The 16,775-nt window shown below is 39.2% G+C and overlaps 1 protein-coding gene across 1 annotated transcript; it reads left to right on the forward strand.

Moving 5' to 3' along the window:
- On the forward strand, positions 1-10,899 carry vkorc1l1 (vitamin K epoxide reductase complex, subunit 1-like 1). Its single transcript, XM_039776773.1, has 3 exons — positions 1-319; positions 4,041-4,150; positions 9,793-10,899. The coding sequence occupies exons 1-3, from the start codon at positions 96-98 to the stop codon at positions 10,017-10,019; spliced, it is 561 nt and encodes a 186-aa protein (XP_039632707.1). The 5' UTR covers positions 1-95; the 3' UTR covers positions 10,020-10,899.
- Positions 10,900-16,775: the final 5,876 nt, after the last annotated feature.

Raw genomic sequence — 16,775 nt, forward strand, 5'->3', positions numbered from 1 at the left:
CTGTTGTTCCTTAGCTCGGTGGCCCGCCCCTGACGGTGTGGCACGTCCTGACGCTTTTCCACGTCGCAGTCCTGTCTCAGGCGAACTCGCTGCGTATGTATGCGTGTCTCCAGCTAGGCCAGAGAGTGATGGCGGCGCCCGTCCTGAGAGTGTCCACCCCTCGGTGGGAAAGAATAGCTAGGCTTCTTGTTTGTTTGTTAGGCATACTGTTGTCTCTATATGCCTTTCACGTCGAGAGGGAAAAGGCTCGGGATGCGAGTTATAAGGCTATGTGCGACGTCAGCAGCTCCATCAGCTGTTCAAAAGTGTTCAGCTCAAGGTAATTTGAATTCAGCAAAGAGCGCTCAATGAAGCTGCCTGCTATTGTGGTAGCTAATCTGGGAAGGGCTGCAAGGTTCCAACTGTCAAATGCTCTCAGCTAGCATGTGCCGGCTGCCCGCTACCGCTAAGGCTAACTGCACAATATAACTGCCGGCTTTCTGCAAGCTGGCTGCTAGTTACTTAACCTTTGTGGAATAAGTTAACTTTTAGCTTATCATTTAATAGGCACATCATTAGCTGTCTAGCTCGATGAAGCTAACTTTGCTAACTGTTAGCTAACGCAACCCATCCATTTGTTAACGTTATACTTCTTAGCCAGTTAGCTATCAACAGTGAGCCGTCAGCATTGTTAAATTCAATCAATCGATAAATTGGTGATAGCTGACGCTAATGTTTACTGGTCGCGCTGATGCTCTCTATGTATGAAAGGCTAACACATCTGTAACACCAACTTTAGCACAAAAGTTCACGGTCGCTTATTCAGACTAACGTTATTGTTGCATGTGTGTTGTTGCTGGATGAGTCCATTCATTCCGCCTATCAAAACTAGGACTTTTAGTGGTTAACTGACTTAATGTTGATACGTTCGGGTAACTTTTTAACCTACTACCTACTGTCACGCTGCTGTCATTAGCTGCCATGCTAATGTCACCGGGCAGCTATCAGTCAGTCCAAGGGGTTAAATCCTACACCCTAGCCATCTAAAGGGACAGTACAGTGCTCAGAACTGTTCCAGAGGTCAGTGGAGGGGACTGGAACAACGTTACCATAAAGTTTCAGTCACACCTTGTATCACTGTTACACAGATAGCTAACCGATAAAGCTGCTGCTAGAGTTTTATTTTGCTGTCCATCGGAAATAAATCCAAGTTGGTTTAATTCACAAAGAACAGTTTGCAAAAAGTCAGTCAATTAGAAGAACACCCCTTTACAGTCTTTAGATCACAGTTGTTATGCAAAACCAATTCTGTCACGTTGCCATACCAGCTTGACTGTGGGCTACTTCAAATGACTCAAGTGGACCCCACCTATTGAATCCCATTGATTGAGATCTTTGCAGGCCTTGAGCAAATTGCTCACAACATGACTGGAATGCAGCCTGTCTAGGACCAATTACATATTTGTAAGATGAGTGAGTGAATTCACTGTCTGAGAGTATTAGACACAGAATTGTGTCTTTGAGGAGTACCCAAGTAAACAGGATCACATTCACCACTTTGCACGTTTGACTCATCCTGTTTGTAGACAGACAGTTTCAGACTACGTGAAAAAGAGTAATAGGTTAACTGAACATGTTGAACATTCCCACTGGCTAAAACTTACTGTTTTTAACTAAGCATAATGACTGCACACCTATCCTATCTTTTATTGTGCTGGATGTTGTGGTTTTCTGTGAAACAAATCCATCAGCACATAAATAATGTGACAAACATAAAGTGCTCATATTATGCTTTTTGGCTTTTCCCCTTTCCTTTATTGTGTTATATATCTTTTTTGTGCACGTTATAGGTTTACAAAGTGAAAAAGCACAAAGTCCACCCCAAAGGGACTTACCATCTCCAACAGAAAACACTGTTCACAAACTGCTCCAAACAGCTCTACTGTAGTCCAGGCTTTACTTCAGAGACAAACGTGCGTCACTTTGAAACACACGTTATAATGCACGTTATAACACGTTATAATGGGATTGTTAGGTCTCTGTAAATTATAGAGTGTGGTCTAGACCTACTCTATCTGTAAAGTGTCCTCAGAGAGCTTCTGTTGTGATTTGACACCTATAAATACAATTTAATTGAATTAAATAAATGCTTTTTGTTTTGCAACACTTGTTTTCTCATCTTAAAAAGTCCAGAAGTGTTTAGTCAATTAATTGATAACTTGATCAATACAAAATTAATCTCAACTATTGTTTTTAAGGATGGGATTTATGGCTCTTTGAAGGAAACCAGAGGCCTGTACTACGACTAAAGATCAACATGTCCTGGATTTATTTCAGTTACCCGGCTTCACCTAACCCTAACAACCGCGGTCAATAAGCTGTATCACGACGCCGGTTAACAACTAGTTCAATCAACCCAGGGTTTGCCAATCCAGCGATGCGCGCGTTCACATAAAAGAGGCGGTGTTTGACCAATCGTAAACATCTACCAGAGCCGCATATTTTACATAGAAGGGCAAACTACAATTCTACATAAATATGAAGAACACAGACACGGTTTTGCAGGTAAAACGCAATACAGTCGCTGCTTCCTAAAACGGGAAGGAAAGCTGGCAACAAAATAGCCGACACTGTAAATCACAACTCTTAACAATATCACTTATCGATACCGAAAACCCTGGGTTGAACCTGAAGTTACCTCGTTAACGCTAAATCTTGCTTCGTAGTACAGGCCTCTGATCTTATGGCTCTGTTCGGCTTATTGTTCTATTTTTTATTTTTATTTTTTAGGGGGCGGTTACTAGGTTTATCTGCAAAATAATCACTAGGATAATAATAGGGTGAGATTTGGATCAGACTCAAACTTAGACATCCCACCAATATACTGTAATTTCATTTTGCATGTGTGTTAGGTATAGAACCTTACATAATCAAACACTCCTAAATGTGACTTTCTGATCACTGCCTAAGTTACACTCTTATTTGTTGAAAGTTTGTTGATTCTACATCTGCAATACATTGAAATATTCAGTCCTATTAATGGTTAAAAAGTTTGATATTTCAAGAATAGCTGTCCTCGTTGTAGAGCTGGGCAATATATCTATCGTGATATGAGACTAGATATCATCTTAGATTTTGGATATCGTTATATCGTAATATGGCATATATGTTGTCTTTTCCTGGTTTTAAAGGCTGCGTTACAGTAAAGTTTTGTACTTTTCTTAACTTACCAGACTGTTGTAACTGTTCTATTATTTGCCTTTACACACTTAGTCATATCTACATTACTGATGATTATTTATCAAAAATCTCATTGTGTAAATATTTAGTGAAAGCACCGATAGTCAACACTACAATATCGTTGCAGTATCGATAGACGTATTTGGTCAAAAATATTGTGATGTTTGATTTTCTCCATATAGCCCAGACCTACCTCGTTGTATGACAAAATAACACGCTCACTACTAATTAAATATTATGGACTAATAATCACACAGCACTATACAGAAACATATATTTCAATTGAATGTGTGTGCTATTTCTGCTTTGTTTAAAAATGTTTGTTTGTCGTCATGCTTTTCTTTTTTTTGCGATTTTAAACGTGTTGAATGGACTTGTTTGTGACCGTCACATCACTCGTTGTTTTGGACTGTTGGTCGGACAAAACGACATTAGAAAGCGTCATCTCAGACGTTTATTTTTAATTTTTTTACTGTTTTGTGACTTTCTGTAGACCAAACAAAATCTGCAGATTAATCGCTAATGTAAATAATCCTTCGTTGCAGCTGTTGTTCACCAAACGCTTAAATAGTTTTCTGTAAATTATAATTTGCCTGTACTTTTGCCGATACTTTAGGTTCCAGGAAAATCAACATTTTCAAAGACCCTGGGTTTAATTGCTGTATACGGTTTTTCTTTTCATCCCATCTGGACTCCTTTTAGTTTGACTCTTTTGGTTTGGCTAGTCCTCAGCTGTGATCCAGCGTGTTGGTTGGTTAGTTTCTGTACTCCTGAAGTAAAGTTGTAACTGCCTTGTTTGCTGATGTTTTTGTGTGGTCTAGGTGGGGTCGAGGATTTGGACTCTTAGGCTCAATCTTTGGAAATGACAGTGCACTGAACCAACCCAACAGTGTCTACGGGATTGTCTTTTATGCCTCTCAGCTCCTACTAGGTAAGATGTTCTTGTATTCCGAGTAATCTGTTGGTATTGCAAATTCAGGTGTCAAATCTCCCTAGCCATTAAACCAATAACTGATACCGACTCAAGACTTTGCCTTCCTCTGTCATTGCTGTATTTGCCAAAACCTGACTCACCTGACACTGACGTCATATTTAGTGGCCATGTAGGAGTATAATTGTATAGTTAAACGGGAGGCTCTTGTACTTTTTGAAGCTCACCTGACTGAACTGGAATCAGTATTTTATGTTTTTTGGGCTTTATTCCAATTCATTTCTACTAATACCTCTTTCACGCCAATGACCCCGGATTGGACCATCAAAACACTCATCAGGCTCTGTTTCTCCTCCGTTGCATTTCATCCATTGCAGGTGCAGCAGTAAACAAGGACGTATACTCTAGTATTGATTTATGAGTTACTAGGTTTATCTGCCAAATAATCACTTCACACATATTGATTTCGCATGTGTGTTTGATTTAAACATCAAACACTCCCAAAAATGTGTCTTTCTGATCACTACCTAAGTTACTTTCTAATTTGTTGCAAGAAATAAATATGCAAGATTCTTCATGTGCAAAATAATGCAAACTATTAATTTCTACTAATACCTCTTTCAGAATTTGTCCCGCCCACCCCAGGTTGTTAGCAGCCTTTTTAAGATTTCTTTTTTTTAGGCATGTTAGGCCTTCATTTGTGACACGGCAGCTTAGACGTGAAAGGGGGGGGGAGAGAGAGAGGGAATGACATGAAGCGAAGGGCCGCAGGTTGGAATCGAACCCGCGTCAAGGACTGGGTCTCTGTATATGGGTGCGCGCTCTACCAGGTGAGCTACCCAGGCGCCCGTGAAAGAGGTTTTAGTGTAACCGTTAGAATAAGCGCGGTGATCAGTAGACTGATGGCTGTTCTACAGATAGTGGCTTCATTCTTTTATCCCAATGTAATATGCCACTGACTAGAGCTGGGCAATATATCGATATTATATCGATATCGTGATATGAGACTAGATATCGTCTTAGATTTTGGATATTGTAATATCCTAATATGACACAAGTGTTGTCTTTTCCTGGTTTTAAAGGCTGCATTACAGTAAAGTGATGTCATTTCCTGAACTTACCAGACTGTTGTAACTGTTCTATTATTTGCCTTTACCCACTTAGTCAGTCATTCTATCCACATTACTGATGATTATTTATCAAAACTCTCATTGTGTAAATATTTTGTGAAAGCACCAATAGTCAACACTACAATTATCGTTGTGGTATCGATATCGAGGTATTTGGTCAAAAATATTGTGAGATTTGATTTTCTCCATATCGCCCAGTCCTACCACTAACAGTTGAGTTTTCCTTATGTGTCTTGTTTTAATTTTTAAGTTTTTGGTGACATTCAGTCACATTCTCCCCCTCAGTACATTGATGGCGTTGCTGACCCAGTCGTGCTGGTTTGACATGCTGGCCTGACATGAGTGGCCAATAGGCTTGCCTGGCCACCTGGCGCTGGCACAGAACAAGAGGTCCTTTTAGCCACAGCAGTTTCCACTTATTTCACTAACAAAATGGCAGCCAAACTGCTACTGCGGTTCAAGATTTCCATATTAAAGGCAATGCCACTAAGTTTCAGAGGTTTCATTGTTCTTACCGCCTTGGCCTTGTTAGAAGGGATGATTCCATAATCTGCATATTCAAGGTCTAACCTCTGATTAATGCCAGTGTACAGTGTACTGCATGAGCCTACTGTCAAAAAGGACTACACTCAACTGTTAAAATTAAACCTAAAATGAATGCTTTAGTTGCGACTTTTCCCATTATATTTTCCTTCATTGTGAGTGTTATGAAGAGAATAGGGGTGGGCAATATGTATAGAATCCTCTCACAATATATCATTTTGTATCGCAATATGTAAAAATATCATGTTAAAGTACATTTTCTGGCAAATCAATTGAGAAACTGTAAATGGATAAAATAACCAGAATAACGACCAATAATATTTGATTTGTCGGATATTTCATTTGCTGGGTTATTCGAAAAGTACCTCATCACATTCATGGCAAAATCATAGAAATACAATACGTCCATTAAGCTCATTGATTTGCGCCATCGCCCACACTGGTCTAATATACCCATTGATATTACTAGTTAGACGGCATACGCATCATGGAAAAATCTATATCACCTCATGGTATGTATAGTCTACAGTGTAGAAATACTGCTACAAGCATTCAACCTGTTACTTGACTAAATGTACAAAAGAAAAAGTACTCATCATAATGCAGAATGGCTCATTTCAGAATAATGTATATTGGAGTATAATCATTGATGCATTAATGTATGTATCACTTTAATGTTGCAGCTGGTAAAGGTGAGACTAATTTTAATGACTTTTTATACTGCTGGCTAGTTTGATCCAAAATAATAAACCACAATTTACTCATGGGTTCTATTTTGTTTTAATAATCTGGTTCTGCAAAGGAACTAGTGGTAAAAGTTTAAAATAAATGTAGTGAACTAAAAAGAACAATATTTTTCAAAAAAAAAAAGTTTTAAAAAAAAAAAAAAAAAAAAAATTTTTTTTTTTTTTTTTTTTTTTTTTTTTTTTTTTTTTTTTTTTTTTTTTTTTTTTTTCTAAAAAATTTTTTTTTTTTTTTTTTTTTTTTAAAAAAAAAAAAAAAAAAAAATTAAAAAAAAAAAAAAATAAAAAAATTTTAAAAATATAAAAAAAAAAAAAAAAAAAAAAAAAATTAAAATATAAAATAAAAAAAATTATTAAACTTTTTTTTTTTCTTTTTTTTTTTTTTTTTTTTTTTTTTTTTTTTTTTTTTTTATATTTTTTTTTTTTTTTTCTTTTTATCTAACACTATAAAATAGAATTACCCAATTAAAGGTGCAGTAGGTAAGCCTTATAAAACTAACTTTCTGTCATATTTGCTGAAACTGACCCTATGTTCCAGTAGAACTACATGAAGCAGGTCATTAAAAACAAATCTGGCACCACCTCCAGCCTGTAGTGCGATTTGCAAAAATCCACGGCTCCCTGTTCAGATTCACCAATCAGGTCCGGGGGGGGGGTTGTCTAACTGCGTGTCAATCACTGCTCATGCACACGCATTCATTCTCCCTTGTGGGGGGAGGGGCTTAGGAGACCGTTTGGGGCTTTAGCGGAAAGGGGGGAGGGACTGAGAAGTTGTCGATGTTCAAATTGTTTGGCTAAGTCCTGGATCTTCACAATCCTACCTACAGCACCTTTTAAGGTACTTAAAGTGCAGTACTTGAGTAAATATACTTAGTTACTATCAAACACTGCATTGTATTTATGTCAGGATTTTCTATCATTAATAATAATTGAAATTGACAAAGAAAAACAGATTCTAGTTAAACACTCATCATATTAAATCAAGCACACCCATTACGCCTCTCTGTGGTTTCACAATGAGTCATTACAGCCCCCCAGAGAACAGTTGATCTTGCCCTTTAGAGCTGTCAGTCTGTGTGCAGACATACCAGAAACTGTTAAGCTGGGTATTTTGCCAGTAAGAGAAACTAGGAACATAAGATTTCATCCTAGGTGTGGAACAGCCAAATTGTTGCAAACCCTGATAAAATATCGCAAGCCCAAACACTGAAGAAACTGCTAGAACTATGACTGCAACACATGTGACAACAGGATCATATGAGCAGTCTCTTCAGTGTTTAAGAGACTGTTGTTTACGTGTCATCACAAGGAGGCTGGTTACATAAATAGAGAACTGTCTGAGGCTGAACCATCGGAGGAAACTCATAAAGTTACTTGTGTTCTAAGCAGTGGTGGAATGTGTATAGAAAGTGCATTTACTCAAGTACTGTTGAGGTACTTTATTTTAATCTTTTCTTTTCATGCAACTTTAGAGAGAAATATTGTATTTTTAACTCCGCTACATTAATCTGACGGCTTTAGTTACTTTACAAGTTAAGATTTTTGCACACAAAACGCATGGGGCCCTATTTTAGCGATCTAAGCGCACGGCGTGAAGCGCCTGGCGCGGGTGCGTTCAGGGCGTGTACGAATCCACTTTTGCTAGTTTGACGGCGGAAAAAAGGGTCCGTGTGCCAGGCTCATGGTTCAAAAGGGTTGTACATGGCGTCTTCATTAATTACCAGGTGTGTTTTGGGCGCAACATGCAATGAACCAATCGGAGCGTCATCTCCCATTCCCTTTTAAAAGCCAGGCGCGTATGCGTATGCTATTACGATGGCGGATTTGCTAAGCAGGAAGGAGATTTTCAGGAGAAGAAACTGATCAGTGAAAGCGCGCGAGCAGATCATGTACGAGCACTATGCCACCAAAACTCCACGAGGTGAAGCAGGCGTTAAAATAACAATGAAATGCGGCGTTACTGACTTTAGACCAGGTTTTTGTTGGCCAATGGCGCGACCACTTTCCGCTAGTGACGGTCAAATGTAGCTTCGCGAACCACTGTCTTTATTTTCTGAGCTCACTAGATGGCGCTCTCTGTTCAAAGAAAAAGGTTAAAGGAATGGCAGTTCAGTGTGTTTTCAACCCTTTGTTGAACAGGGAGCGCCATCTAGTGGGCTCAGAAAATAAAGACAGTGGTTCGCGATCACTACTTTCCGCTGGCTACTATTGGCTAGGCGTCCATGCTTACGCAAGGTAACGTAACCTGATTTGTTCAGGTCCTATCCCCTGACCAATCGGCTATCGTAACCTTAACCACTCGAGGTCAAATTCCTAACCCCAACCAATCGACCACTATGGCCACGCCAAGTGGGTCTGGCCGTGGCCATAGTGGGATTCGTAATTTTGCTTTCCGCTGCCTCAAGAGGCAATACGTCAAGAATGCACCTGAACACACCTGCCTGTAAGACCAGCACGCCCATGGGCGCAGGTGCATTTGCTATTTAAACGACGTGGGCGCTGGACGGGAAACTGACAATTGCCGTCGGTCTTAAACTAGCAAAGACGCTTGCGTCGGGCTTTGCGCTGCGCCGGGTGCAAGATAGGGCCCGTGTAGTTTTATAAAACACAATGTTTTATCATAAATTAAACTACCCAACAATATATAGGCCTACAAGCAGGGTCCAAAATTAGCACCACCTACTAGCCAAATGCTGGTAAAATATGCAAGTGGCTGCTAAATTTGCTTCACTCACAAGCCAAAGAACAATGGTAATCTAATAAGTGGCTGGTAAAATTTGAACATTCACTAGCCATTTGGCTTGTGGACAAAAGGGTTAATTTTGGACCCTGCTTTCAAGTCCAGCTGAAATGATGAGCCGATTAATCACTCAGTTGATTGACAGAACTGTTTAGATCGTTTCCAGTTTCTAAAATGTGGGCATTGTTTTTGCATTGAGGACTTTTGCTTTTAATACTGTTAAGTACATTTTCCTGATGATACTTAAATACTTACAGGACTTTGACATTTGACGCTGCAGAATGGACAGAGTCCAAAACAAATTTCCCTTCGGGGACAATAAAGTATATCTTATCTTATCTTATTTAACAGAGTATTTTTTACAGGGTGGTATTAGTACTTAAGTAAAGGATCTTAATACTTCTTTCACCACTAGTTCTAAGGTTGTCTTGTTTTTCTTTTGTTGCAGTTGTTTGCCTAAGCTTTAGTTTGTGTTTCTCGCCATAGGAATGACTGTCAGTGCAATGGCCGCCCTTATTCTCATGACGACATCCATCTTGTCGGTGGTGGGCTCGCTCTACCTGGGCTACATCCTCTACTTTGTCCTAAAGGACTTCTGCATCATCTGCATCACCACATATGCGCTGAACTTCATTCTCTTTATTCTCAACTACAAGCGACTGGTTTACTTGAACGAGGCCTGGAAGCAGCAGCTTCAGGCCAAGCAGGACTAAGCTGTCGAGAGCGGCAAGAAAAATACCACAAACAAACAAACGAAAGAAAAAAAGAAATGTGACCTCTGAACATTTGACTTGCCACCAGGAGACCTTGCTTCCAAACAATGTTTATTCTGCTGTGTGTTAAAAAAAAAAAAAGAAATTTAACTTAAATGTTGGGCCTGACATCTCAATGTTGCAAACACGGAAGGATTTGTAAGAGAAAGATGATTTCCTTTTTTAATTTCTTTTTCCATGTTTAACATTGTACTCACTTAAGGTGTGTGTGTGTGTGTGTGTGTGTGTGTGTGTGTGTGTGTGTGTGTGTGTGTGTGTGTGTGTGTGTGTGTGTGTGTGTGTGTGTGTGTGTGTGTGTCCGAGCAAACAGAAGCCCACAATACAGAACGATGGAGGACAGCTCTCTTTTGAACAAAAAGGATCACAGAATGGAAGAAAAACGGGACATTTAAAAGGGGGTTTACTTGAAACGGTTAGTAAGGTCCTATTACTGCACAGCGGATCTGCACTAAAACTCGGAACCGAATAATGGGTCCCAAAATTAAAAAAACAACACTCATTAGGTTATCGTACAGTTTGCAGATAAGGTTCTATGGCATGGTGGGGGGAGAGGGGGGGAGGGAGGGGGGGGTGTTAATGTATAGATTAACATTTATACAGAATAGTTTCTTTTCATGTTTACACTTTGTAGTACGTTTCTTTTATGAAGAGGACCACTAAAAATAAACACAGGACAATGTGAGATATTGTGTGTGGATTCGTCAGATTGTTTGTTTTGCAATTCTGTAAATAGCTGCTGAGCAATATTCCAGGCTAGATTGTGATTTAGTGTTGACAAAAAGACCTTTTTTTTTTTTTTTTTTTTTTTTTTTATATAAAGTAAGAAACCAAAACCCCACCAACAAAAACTGGGGTGAAAACATCCGCAAATCTGGAAACAAAAAGCGCTTAACGGTCACGGTTAGGTGGATGAGTCTGAAGATGTGCTCGCCCTGCCATCTTCCGTCCTGTAATCCTGGTCGGGCGTGCAGTTCAGAGTTGTGTGGATTTCTCTGTTGGAAGTGGTGATTGTTTCATCCGAAGCCACCGACACAAGTCTTTTAAACAGAACTATGGGTTCTTTTCACCAAGTTTGCATAAAGGCACCCTCACTTTTCTTTCTCGTTTCTGTTGGGTTATTGTATGAAAAGCATTCCTGACCACCACACAAGTGGGATCCATAAAGACTTATGTGCCTAAAGGAGTGTTAAGGTGAATTACCTTTCTTTTCTTTTCATGTTTTGGGTGGGGTGGGAGAGTAATGTTAACACCAGTTCATATTGTTTTATTGTCACAGGTCCAAGGCTTTATTTTTATGATCACATTTATTTTTATTTTTTTTGTAAATTTAAGCTACCAGTGAAGTGTTTCTCCCTCCCTGATAGTCTCACGAGGTAGCAAAGGCTGCTACACTGTGGTTGTCTGCTGAAGTGTAGAGTGGTCTGGTGGCAGAGGTAGTCTCTTCTCTTGCTGTTTGAATGCGTTAATGCTCATCTGGCTTTTGTTCACTGAACGGCCTGTATACTATTTGATGTCAACTGAACAGTAACGGTGATCTCGCCAAGCTGAGTTACAGTTCATGGTTTTGTTCGAACGGAAGCGATGTGGAAAACAGGAGAATCGTGGTTTCAAGGTTTGGCGTTGAGCGCAAACGTAACTGTAAAACAATTAGTATAAGCGGAATGTTATGTTTGGGAAAGATGAATTTCCAGGTCGCTGGTGTTTTTTTTTTTTTTATTTATTTTTAAGATCGAACAGCTGCAGACACTGAAGCTTTTCATGAAGTGGTTGATCTGACATAGCAAGGTCTGTATAGAGCTAGATCACAGTAAAGGGAAAAAGCAACTGCAGCTGCTGGTTAGCGGCCTTGCTAGAAATCCACAGTATTGTCAGTTCAGCACCAACTGACAGAGTAGGACCATTGTTCTCTTTTCCATCCAGAATCCAATGATTAAAGTATTCAGATGCATGGTAAACCACCTCCTGGCTTTAAGCATATGTTGGCCATCGGACAATCTTATACACACACTGTCAAAGATCCAGAACAGTCGTAATAATGTGATTCATCTGTGGTGTAAAACCAGCTTTTATAACAGTTTTCATCACTGTCTTCTAGTCTCCATGCCCCCTTCACTTTAATATAATTCAAGTTCTCCCTGACAGATTTTTTTTTTTTTTTTGTGCGTGACGGTTGTTAAAGTATTGATGATAGCAACTGCCAGGAAAGTAATCTCAGTGACGTGTGCTCCCTGTGATGACGTATGAAGTCATCACTTGTCTGTTAAAATGGAAATTGAGGTGATATTGGTTCCCCCCCCAGGAGATTGTCAGAGTGAAAATGTTGTCTGTTGTAACCCATTTACTACTTGTGTATATAGGCTGTTACATTATTGTTACCCATTTTCCAAAGCATAATGTGTGCTCTATATTCAAGATAAATTTCATCAGGCAGACAATGGTTTCCATTGATTTCACTTTGTGATGAGATGCTTCCTGCATTTAATCCTTCACAGTGAAGATCACATGTACTGTTCACTATGTCAGTGTTTGTCCTTTGGGTTTCAGTAGAACTGATAACATGTGATGCAGTTTGGCAGCCTAGTAGCCAAGTCTAGACTTCACTTTCGCTCTGATGGTTAACCAAACGTAAAAGATTGCCCGCCAACAGTTCGGCCGGAGGTTCGGGGGGTACTATGGAGTACCACAGGGGGTTACGTTAGATGTTTTTTCTTTTTAAATTCATAATCCTTAAATAATACTGTAACAAATGAATTTGATGGATCCTAAACATTTGAAATCTAGGCTAGCATTACAAGGTTGATGTTTAGCCTAACAGGCGCAGCGTTGTACCTCTTTATGTAGTTTATTTATTTTTTTTCTACCCAAAAATGTTGAGCGCTGCTCAGAGGGTACGGGGCTGAAAAAAATATTTAAAAAGAGGTACATTATTGAAAAAAGTTTGAGAACCACTGGGCTAAGAGTGGCTAATATAGCTTCTAACCGCCTGCTTCAGACGGAGATGAGAAGTGGGTTACAGAGGTCTGGTGAGCTCACTTCTTTCTAACGCCACAGAAGGTTTGATACAACTTTGTTCACATGTAGAGTAGTGCTCCACAACACCTGTACACACAATTCGGATGTGTAAAATCTGTGGAGTTCCCCCCCCCCCTTAACACATTTCAAATCTTTGCGAGTTGATTTTCATGCCATACAGAAAAGAATGGGAACCAATGGCTGCCTGGAAGAGACTCATTTGAACGCTATGGTTTGCTTTGGAAAATGGTTGGCAGTTACGATATATAACACGATTGGTAGTAAACTGGCAACAACACGCAAGCACCAACACAGTCCTTTTTAACAAACTGTATGGTCATCCAGAGGAGGATTTAAATGTTTGCCTCATTTCTTAGCAAGTCATCTTTAAAGATCTTCCTTATACAGTGTTGCCTTGTCGGGCTCCCATCAGGTTCGGTTTCATCTCCACTCAGAAGATTTAACAACCACGCTGTTTGGTCTTTGTCGGGGAAAGCCTGTGCACTCACAAATAAGACAAGTCTCCTATGGATTCACTTGCACAACTCAAACTCACATAACTTGCGAGTTTTCTGTGGCAACAACTATAGATCCTGCGAGTATCGATTATAGAACTGACAAGTGTACTGTAGGTAGTTTATCATGATGTTCCATTCCAGTCATATGCAAGCCTATTACACTAGTGGTGTGTAGTTACTTTAAAGAAATGGCTAAGGAATTTGGATGTTGAGTCAACAGTTTGAAATCTTTGGCTGGTAACACGTGTGATGATTTAATGTCTAAACAGAGGTCAAAACGATCGCTACTGCATTCTCATGAATATTCATTTAGGCCCTGAGGTATAACTGCCATGTTAGTTGCATCACCAATGCCAACAAAAGTGCCTTCTGTTTGATCACTAGGCCTTGAGCCAAAGACGAGCAACAGTAATAGCCTTGTAAAATGAAGAATGGTAAATGTTAACGGGCACTTCTGTTTGCCTTTCTTAAAATGTAATCTGATAAATTGGTAAGTCCCAAAGATTTGGTATCCAGTATCAGTGCAAAAGTCCATTTAGAATGCCAGACAAATTGCCCCATCAAATTAAGTCATTCCCTTTTTTTTTCTTCAACTTCACTATATAATTATCTTTATTTTGTCTAGCTAGGACGTTTGTTAGCCAAGAATACGCTCGGTTTAAACTACATGATTGTAATGTTATTTTTCATCATTAATTATGCCCTTTAGCTGTATAGACTGTTAACATGCGGGGTTATTTTAGTAAAAACGTTGAGGGGTTGGAGGGCTAGGAATCCATGTGTCAGCATAAAGTGTTTATTACATTTATTTGTGGAGGAAAACTTACCGGGTTTGCTTCTGTATTGCCAAATATGTTTTAAAATGCTGTATTTTCTTACATGGAAAAGTGTTACATGAATGGTAAGAGGGTGCAAAAATAATCTGTTTAAATCCAGCTTACTTTAAGGGAAAACTGTGGAAAAGGTTGACATGAAAACATTTATAATTGTGTCATTGTCATGTGGAAATGATCTACCATTAAAACATTCCCTCTGAAACTACCTGTCATTTTAGCTCATTTGAATGAAATGAAATGCTGTTAAACGTACAATAAGAGTGACTGAACTAAATGGGGATCACTGCTAAATGTAATACTTTTGTTACTGTGACATTAAAGGATTGGTGCACACCTCGTCTGTCTGTCTCAGAACAATAGTCAGTGTTTGTAAGAAAGGCTCACATCAGGTCTAGCTTGATACAGATTCATGTTATTGGCTAGGTTGAAATGTTTGGTAACACTTTACTTGAAGGTATCGACATAATTGTGACATGACACTGTCATGAACGGGTCATAAATGTTATAAACGCTTGACTTGTGTCATTCGCTTTTTGTCATAAGTTGACATTGTTTGGGTTGTCTTGATTATGACAAGTTGACATTAACCAGGATGACATTATCAGAGGAGGTCTTTGTTGTGACAAATTGACTGTCATCCTGTTTAATGTCAAGTTGTCATTACAAAGACATCCCAAACAAATTTAATGTCAACTTGTCATGACAAAAACCGAATGACACTTAATGACAGAAGTCAAATGTTTAGATTTGTTTATAACTTTTACGACACGTTCACGTCAATGTCCTGTCAGTTATGACTGTGTCATGTCACGATTATATTGATACCTTCAAGTAAAGGGTTACCAAATGTTTGAAGGCAACTGTTGAAAGCAAGGTGTCTGCAATCTTTAGTTGTGCAACAATTGTGTAAATGGCAAATTGCAGCTTTTCCATAAATCTGGCAATTTTGTTTTTTTAGTACTTTGAATATTATTCTTTACATTTTACATTTCAAATAACTGTTAGAATAAACTACTAGTTCTTATTTTAACATTTACTTACATTGTTAAATGTTTCTGAATCCCAAGCCATGTAGATTTAATAAGGGATTAAAGCATTCAGATTCAATAACCAAAAACAACACTGGACACAGATGCCATGAAATGCTATTGAAAGCCAACCTTATGTGACGTAGGATATTAAAAATCAGTTATGTGAGCATATACAGTATTGCTCTAGCTGCTAAGCCAACCACGGGTCTGAACCGCTATGTCACCGTGACTAAGAAAAGTCTGTTTAATTATCAGTGCTGATACAGATTGAGTTTATTTGATAGGTTTAAATGTTAAAAGAGCAGTGTGTTTAATGACAATCTCCAGTTGTGCAACATCCATCCATCCATCCATCCACATCCACTTATCCAGTGTCGGGTCGCGGGGGGAGCAGCTCCTGCAGGGGACCCCAAACTTCCCTTTCCCGAGCCACATTAACCAGCTCCGACTGGGGGATCCCGAGGCGTTCCCAGGCCATTAAGTACACTGTCATGGTAGCTACTGAATGTTTGAAAGAAATCCAAAACTAAGTTTACATATTCAGTGTTCGTCCAGCTGGAACATGAAGGTCAATCGTGTGATGCAGAGTCACGGATAGTATTTGTTTTTACTCCGATCGCAGTCATACCACCATGAGTCTGGTGCAACGGAAGTACAATGCCAGAATAAAGCCTGACATCCGGTGCATCAGGCTATGCCCCTCCCCTTTCGCTATCTGTGTGTAAGCGTTCTCAAAATCCCTTTGCTACAGGAAACAACAACCTCCAAGCTACAGACAGACAGACAGACCTGTTTGGTTCTTTTGGTAAATGATTGTAAATATTTACAAATAATATGTTTACGCCATTAGCTTTCTAACAGATGTGCTAGCATGTTTGCCCACCTGTTATGGAAAAACCTTTTTACGCAGGGCAAGATTTAAAAAAAAAAAAAAAAAAGGAAGAAATTGCTGCCGTCCAGTTCTGCATCCATCATAAACCTATCACCAGAAACAGTCATTTATCAACCATCCTGAAATGTCAACGTTTCGGGAATGATTGGTGGGGATTGCTGTGGACGCAGTTACACATACAATTACATACAGCAATGCACTGGTAGGAGCAAATTTAACAATCATGTATCCAGCTAATTTAAATAGCTCACATTATTGTATTGTGTAAACAGTTAATTTAATAGTTTATGCTTTTTTTGCGGGAATTAGCCATTCCATTGCTCGCCTGTGTTGTAGCCAGACCTATTTTCGCTGTGGATGCGAGACTATTATTTTAAGTTTTTGACAGTGACTTACGCAAAGACTGC

Source organism: Perca fluviatilis, chromosome 16, assembly GCF_010015445.1.
Source record: "Perca fluviatilis chromosome 16, GENO_Pfluv_1.0, whole genome shotgun sequence".
Classification (NCBI taxonomy): domain Eukaryota; kingdom Metazoa; phylum Chordata; class Actinopteri; order Perciformes; family Percidae; genus Perca; species Perca fluviatilis.

What these genes read in the sequence shown, in the direction of transcription:
- vkorc1l1 (XM_039776773.1), top strand. Translation starts at nt 96, where the DNA reads ATGTATGCGTGTCTCCAGCTAGGCCAGAGAGTGATGGCGGCGCCCGTC. An exon ending in TCAAAAGTGTTCAGCTCAAG is followed by an intron (nt 320 to 4,040) that starts GTAATTTGAATT and finishes TGTGTGGTCTAG; the next exon opens with GTGGGGTCGAGGATTTGGAC. An exon ending in TGCCTCTCAGCTCCTACTAG is followed by an intron (nt 4,151 to 9,792) that starts GTAAGATGTTCT and finishes TTCTCGCCATAG; the next exon opens with GAATGACTGTCAGTGCAATG.